The sequence below is a fragment of the Glycine soja genome, chromosome 16, assembly GCF_004193775.1.
Source record: "Glycine soja cultivar W05 chromosome 16, ASM419377v2, whole genome shotgun sequence".
NCBI lineage: Eukaryota > Viridiplantae > Streptophyta > Magnoliopsida > Fabales > Fabaceae > Glycine > Glycine soja.
The window spans coordinates 1,092,759-1,100,672 of record NC_041017.1 but is presented as its reverse complement, the minus strand read 5'-3'; the positions used below and the strand labels follow the sequence as shown (position 1 = coordinate 1,100,672).

At 30.4% G+C, this 7,914-nt stretch overlaps 1 protein-coding gene across 2 annotated transcripts; it reads left to right on the top strand.

Annotated features, from left to right (window-relative positions):
• Window positions 1–1,500: 1,500 nt before the first annotated feature.
• LOC114389296 (ethylene-responsive transcription factor RAP2-12-like) lies at window positions 1,501–4,985 on the top strand. Of its 2 annotated transcripts, none has more exons than XM_028349938.1 (3): window positions 1,501–1,952; window positions 3,650–4,544; window positions 4,675–4,985. In XM_028349938.1, exons 1-2 carry the CDS (start codon window positions 1,676–1,678, stop codon window positions 4,519–4,521), a joined length of 1,149 nt encoding a protein of 382 aa, XP_028205739.1. In that variant the 5' UTR covers window positions 1,501–1,675; the 3' UTR covers window positions 4,522–4,544; window positions 4,675–4,985. The 2 variants fall into 2 exon arrangements, with proteins under 2 accessions (XP_028205739.1, XP_028205738.1); XM_028349937.1 differs by having other exon boundaries at window positions 1,502–1,952; window positions 3,650–4,560.
• Window positions 4,986–7,914: the final 2,929 nt, after the last annotated feature.

Sequence of the window (7,914 nt, the reverse complement as noted above, 5' to 3'; positions counted from 1 at the left end):
GTCATGACTATAGCTTAAATATATCCAAAAAGGATCAGATAACTCCCAACGGAGATTAAGGAATAAATTGATTTTGAATCATTTTATTATCATAGGAAAACGTAGATCATAAACAATGACATTAAAAATGATCATGTAACCGCCAACAGAAATTAAGGGTTAAAACATATTTAATCATCTAACTATCACAAGAAAACACATGATCAAGAACAATGACCTCAAAAATTATCATGCAAATGCCAACAAGAATTAAGGAATAAAACATTTTTAATCATTTTACTGTCATGAGAAAGCACATGATCATGAATAATAACCTCAAAAGTGATCCAATAATTGCCAACAAAAATTATGGATTAAAACGTTTTTATCTATCTTATTATCACGAGAAAACACATGATCAAGAATAATGAAACAAGAAATGATCACATAAACGCCAACACAAATTAAGGAATAAAATATTTTTAATCATTTTACCGTCACAGGAAAACAATTGATCATAAACAATGATCTAAAAAATAATCACATAACCACCAAGGAAAATTAAGGAATAAAAGGTTTTTAATTATTTTATTATCATGAGAATTTGTATGTTCATGATCAATGACCTTAAAAATGACCATGTAACCACCAAAATAAATTAAGGTGTAAAAATATTTTTAACTATATTATTATAACAAAAATTCACATGATCATTAATACAATAATATGAAAATGATCACATAACCACCAATGAAAATTGAAGAATAAAATAATTTTAATAATTTTACTATCACGAGAATTCATATGACCATAAACAATTATCTTAAAAATATCATATAATCATCAAGTAAAACTAAAAAAAATAAATTTTTTAATCATTTTATTATCACAAAAATTTGCATGATCACATAATGTCAAATCATTTTATTACCCTCCATAATTATTTTCTCAATTTAATTTTTATCTCTTACAAGTAACCAAGCTTCTGAATAATAACATTTGATTATGTAAAATTATAAATTGGTTTAAATACAAAATCTACACAAAATAATCTTCTACTATATCACGAGGGAAAAAAAAATCTTCACTACTCACAAAACATTTTCCTAACCCAAACCATTCATTCCACACACATAACTACTAATAATTTACTACCTAAAAAATTTTAAAAAAATATCTTACAAAATAACCATGCATTCCATATTTATTTTCTTTTCCTTTTTTTTTTCTCATTGCATTTTTTGCGTAATATAATAATAAACCTAAAAAGGAACCTGTGCTAGGCACGTGTGGTCTGCACACATGATGCATGATGCATGCTGACCATTGCAGATAGCACTGCCAGTAAAAACATCAACTTTACCGTTTACCTTTCCAAAACAAAAGAAAACTAGAAAACTCACCGGTTACCACAGGCAAGGGCAAAACGGTAACACCACACCCCATTTCACAGTTCCACCCACCCCATTCTGCGGAAAAGAAAAAAAAAATTCAATTTTTTTTATATATAAATACTACACAGCTCGCACCTTACACCAAACTCAATTATACAAAACCCTGAAGAAAGACACAGCCATTGTTTACTTTTCATTGATTGAGCCAAAGCTTTGTATTTTCTGCGATAATTTTCCATTGGGTGGAAGAAAGTCTCAACCTTTATTCGAAAGAGCAAGGATCTGAGTTGAGTTGAGTGATCATGTGTGGTGGTGCGATTATCTCCGACTTCATACCGGCAGGTCCCGCCAGCGGGGCGCGGCGCGTGACCGCCGACATCCTGTGGCCGAGTTTGAGGAAGCGCTTCTCGAAGCCGCTGCTGGACGATGATTTCGAGGCTGGGTTCAGAGAATTCAAGGATGATTCGGAAATCGAGGATGTTGATGACGAGGACGATGAAGACGAGGAGGAGTTGAAGAAGAAGCCCTTTGGGTTCTCTCGCTCCAGCAACAAGGCTGCTTCTAAGCCTCTCTCTCGTGGTATCAACAACTCTTTCTTTGTCTCTTTCTGGTTATTTTTATTATTATTATTATTATTATTATCATCATCATCATTCTGAGAGTTTTGGTTTGGTTGTGCTTTTTTGTTTTTTATTTTCTGGATTTGTGGTTTCGGTTTGAGTTTTGGCATGCATTCCTTGCTTTGGTGTTTGGCGTTTCTTTTGGTTGTTGTTGGTTGATGGAAAAATTGTTACTTTTTCATGATTGTGTCTCTTTATTTTTGGTCAGAAAAATTAGGATTTCTTTTAACCAAAACAATGGATTTGGTGTATGGTTTTCTGGGATGTTACTTTTTTTAAAAAAAAATATTTTTGGGAGTTTTGTTTATGGAGTTGGCTTTGGGAATTTTATTCAAATCGGTTTAGATCTTGTCAGTGTCTCGAAGTTTAGTGTTTTTTTTTTTGCATATTTTGTGTTTTGTTCAGGAATGTTTTAAAATTACAAAGGAACACCCTTTGTAATTTTTTTGGGGATTACAGTAACTGACTTTAGAGTTATGATTTTGTAGATCTAATTGGAGTTGGTTTTTTTTTTTTTTTTTTTTGCATATTTTGTGTTTTGTTCAGGAATGTTTTAAAAATGAAAGGAACACCCTTTGTAATTTTTTTGGGGATTACAGTAACCGACTTTAGAGTTATGATTTTGTAGATCCAATTGGAGTTGGTTTCAGTTACTTGCTTAATCGTCTCAAACAAAATTGTAATTTTCTTAAGGGTTGTTGATGTTAATTTTGTTATTTGGTAAAGTTGAATTTTCCCCTCGCACTTAATGAGATTGGAATTTTTTTCCGGTTATTTTCACACCTTTATAGATATGGATTATGTTTATTTATCTTTTAGGCTTTTTTCTTCTTTTTCCTGATTGATAAAAAAAAATGAGGGGAGCAATTTTTCTTCCCTTGGCTTTGGTTTTGTGTTTTAAGCATAGCTCATGATCATTGACTAGATGAGTGCAGGAATTTATTTGCATGTGCCTTTGGGATTGGTTTTGTGTATGAATTCATGCTTTAAATTCAATTTTGGCACTTTGTGGGCACGATTGAGCAGGCATATGGTTGACCCAGTGTGGGTATTATAAAATCTGTATACTTCTAAGTTTTAGGTCTGATACTTTGATCTTACAGAAACAAGTCTCTATTATTGATCTGAAACATAAAAAATTTAGGATCCTGATATTACTGCTATTATCTTTTTCATTATTGTTTATTAGTTGATCCAATTTTGGCATTTCATTGAGTATTGCTAGTTCTTTTACGTCTGTTTTGGTTATTGGTCTGGTATTTGGTTTCCTGTTTGTGGGCTAAATAATGTTGTTGCTTGATTTAGATTGCTGACTGATCAATCCATGAAATTGAAATAATTGATGTTTAATCTCATATCTATTTGTTGTATAGGTTGGGTAAATTGATGGTAACCATATCTATTACTGAACTGAATGAAATAACACAGAGCCATTGTTAAGATATGTCCATTATTATCAGTTCCTTTACTCATGTTGATGATTTTCCTTATACCTTGTTGTGGCGTTGTCTCATAGACTGAATAATTTTGAAGAAATGGGAAAATATATGCCAATTTTTGTATACGTGTGTCTTTGATATGTGATATATTTTTAATGATACTGCATGTCTATTGTCTTTGCCCCATAATTTATGTTATTTTCCAATTATATTGTAGGATCAGCAACTGTGGAATCAAAGGGGCAAGCTGAGAAGTGTGCCAAGAGAAAGAGGAAGAACCAGTATCGTGGAATCCGTCAGCGTCCATGGGGAAAGTGGGCTGCTGAGATCCGTGACCCAAGAAAGGGGGTTCGTGTTTGGCTTGGAACTTTCAGCACTGCTGAAGAAGCTGCAAGAGCTTATGATGCTGAAGCAAGGAGGATCCGGGGCAAGAAAGCCAAGGTGAATTTCCCGGATGAGCCTTCAGGCGCTGCTGCTTCCTCAAAACGCCTCAAGGTGAATCCAGAGGCTCAGCCAATGAAGGAAAATCTGAACACCGTGAAGCCGAAAATGAACCAGATGTTCAATTTTGGTCACAATCTGGAGGGCTACTACAGCCCAATAGATCAGGTGGAACAGAAACCACTGGTTAACCAGTATGTTAACCCTGCCCCGTTCCCTGGAAACGGAGTTCAAGTCTCACCTGTTACTCCATCTGCTGATGTTACTGCTTACTTCAGCTCTGAGCATTCGAGCAACTCGTTTGATTATTCTGACCTTGGATGGGGTGAACAAGTCCCCAAGACCCCCGAGATCTCATCCTTGCTTTCTGCTGCTCCTTTGGAGGGTGCTGCTGATCAGGTTCAGAAGACCAACAACTCGCAGGATGTGGTGGCTGCACAAGATGATTCTGCAAAAACCCTTTCCGAAGAGCTTGCAGACATTGAATCCCAGCTCAAGTTCTTTGAGACCCCTTCTTTTCTTGATGAAGCCTGGGCTGATGCTACATTGGCGTCTTTGCTCGGCGGAGACGCAACTCATGACGCCGCCGGAAACCCTATGAACCTTTGGAGCTTCGACGACCTGCCTTCCATGGCAGGAGTCTTCTGAACACCCTTTATCTCCCCTTTTATGTAAATAAAGCTACAAGTTCGTAATTTTCATTCTGCTTCTAGTTTTATTATTATTATTTTTTTGCATCCCTGCATGTTTCTGAATGTATATGTATATTATTATCATTTTGATTTTTGTATTTGCTTTCAGGAATTGTGATCGTGATGTTGGTGATGGAGTCCACAGCAAGAAACCTGCTTAAAGCTTATGTGGAGTTTATTTTATCTTGTAGCTAATGCAGTAGTATAGGACTATATATAGGTTTTTATTATAGGGTATCCTTTTGTGAACTCAAAGACCTCGTTTTCAGGGGATTTTCTGTTTGATGTCCTTAAGGATTATCAATTATGTTATATATGGTCTTGGATACAGTCTTGACTGCTGATACAGTTTTTTTTTAACTTGGTTGTTTTCATTTTCATTATTATTATTATGGCAATTTGATTATGACTTTGAGACCAGCCATTTCTCAATGCTCTGTGTGGTGGCAATTTGATATTATTCTGCTTTCTGGTTTGGTGATTTATGGACGTGGAAAACTTTTTTTTTTTTCTTTTCTTTCTAAACCAATCTTTCTGCAATAATTGGCTTTGTTTCAGAGTTCAAGTGCTGGAAATCTAGGTGTGAGGGAAGAAGTTTTAAATCGATGATTTATCATCATTGGATCGAATCTGATAAGTTCATAAATCGTTTTCCGAATTACTTTTCCAAGATTCTTTTGTCAGCCTTTTCATTTTCTAAGATCTTTTGAATATTACAATTACCTTGGAACCTCAGTAATTTTCTAAGGTCTTTTGGCAATTTTTTTTTATTACATTTGCAAAATTTCAAATACAACTATTAATTTGGACCAGCTTTTTTTTTCTTTCTTGTTGGAAGCTTAGTTTCTTACTATTAATTTGGACCAGCCCGTTTTTTCCTTCTTTAGATACATAATTTGGACCAGCTTCACTACAAGAGTGCTCTGCATTTCTATCCCTCCCCTGGTTCGTTGAGCACTCTGCTTACACACTTAGGTCATGGGGGCTTAACAAGCAGTATAAATTATTTTTCTTGTTTTTATGAAAATAAGCAAGCATTTAGGAAATTTCAAGCTGGGTTTGGTTGTTTCTTAGAAAAGGTTAAGGAAGATTAAATATGTGTTTTAATACATTGAATAGCTTTTATTATCTGTTGACTTAAAAAAAAAAAAAAGCTTTTATCTGTTTTAATACATTGCATAGCTTTTATTAGTAATTTGTTTTAATAATTACATAGCATTTATTATGTTTTAGTATTTGCATAGCACTTTTTATTTATTTTAATAGTCGTATACATTTATTATTGGTTTTAATGTTTTCAAAGCATTTATTATTTTGACCAATTTTCTTAGCATTTATTATTGAATAATAGTAGTTTTAGTAATTTTCAAAATATATTCAATGTTTTTAAAAGTTTTTAAGACATTATGTATATTTATTTAAATACTTTTCATAAAATATCAAAAAGAATTGCAGAAAAATATATTACTCTTTATTTTTTATCAATAAAAGTAAATTTTTTGATAGTAATGGACAAAAGTCTTATTGAAAGAGCTTATAAATAACTTATGTTATAAATATTTGTGGGAGTATTTGGAAAAACTTATAAAACTATATATTGGAGATGTCTTAAGTAACCAATTTTGCAAGACTTTTGTGCATTGCTATTTGCTATCCGACTTTTGACTCTTTTATGTATAAAAAAATAAAAAATAATTTTATATTCTTCTACAAATATTTTTAATATTTCATGAAAAAAGTATCAAATATAAATAAATATGCTTACTGTCTCAAAATTTGAAAAAATATTCAATAGAATTATTCACAATATTTTACAAATATTATTCTATAATAAATGCATGAAAATATTAAAAAAATAACAAAGGCTATGCAATTATTAAAAAAAGTAATAAATGCTATGAATATATTATTCAATAATAAATGGTATGAAAATATTGAAATAAATAAAGAGTAATATAATTTTCTTGTAGAATAATAATATTCTATAAAGTCAAAATTTTATGTAGGGAATAATATTTTATTCAATAAAAATTCAATAATAATGTTATTCAAAAGTTTATGTAGAATAATATTTCACCTACCTATATATTTTCATAACATGCTATGATTTCTGTAAAAAAAATGCTATGATTTCTTGATATACATGACTTTAAGTTATCACCTTAATTTATATTTTAATCGTATTTTTAATTATTCAATATTTTAAAATTTAAAATTATTGATAGGTGTATGGTGAATTTTTTTATGAAACTGATTTAAATTTTTTTAATTTATTAGTGTGACATATTTTTTTTTTTATATAATTTATGATGCTTCAATTTTTGTTTTCTAAAAATTAAAAATAGGTAAATGGTGACTAGTAATTTTTATTTTTAATATTTCTTTGATGAGTATGTGTAATGTAAGTATATAAATTATTTTGTTAGTTTTAATTTTTAATTTAATGTTAATAATGATTTGTGTATTATTTTTTTTAATTTTTAAAAACGAGACAACATCTTTTAAGTGTTTAACTATCAATGCATCGAATCTTTTAAAACTGTGTAAATTCTTTTCCAGATGTATATTCAAATGAAAATAACTTATTAAATTTTAAACTTATATAAAAAAAGCTCTTATATATAAAATACTTCGTCTGATCTCAAGTATAAAAAAATATATATAAAATTAGTTAATTGTATTAATTTCAATAAAAAATATTTTTTCCAACTTATCATTCATTAGAATTTGACATCAAGAAAAAAGTAATTGAAATTACCATCTCAATTAAATAAAAGATATTTTAGAAATAATAACATTAAATAAAATTAGTTAAAATTTTCTTATATTTATGACCAAGAAAAATATATATATTTTCTTATATTCAAGACCATAGAAGTACTCTGTAAGAACTTATTGAAAAAAAAAATCTTAATTAAGTGAGTTTTTTCAAATGACCCCAATTGACCAAGTGGTCAAGTTCCTTAAAAAAAGAAAGAAGAAATTTGATACTTACTTTCATCTTATTTTGTTTTGTCTATTTTTTTTCTTTTTTTCATCGCATCATATATATATATCATTGGGAAAAAGAAAGTAAAAAAAAAACACTATAAAGGATTATCCCTCAAAAGGAGGATAGAAATAGAGGAGGAAGAGGGATTTGGATGTCCTGCGGTCAAGAAATTTGTGTATTCACGCATTCAGTTAATCGTAACTGTTAAATATAAATCAAACCACTCATATATAATATATCTCCGTAAATTTAATTCAAAATATTAATATTTATTCAAAAGGTTCAGATTCCCGAATACATGAATGTAGAGAATCTATTTTTCAGGAAGGGACATTATCCCAAATACAAAGAGTTTGA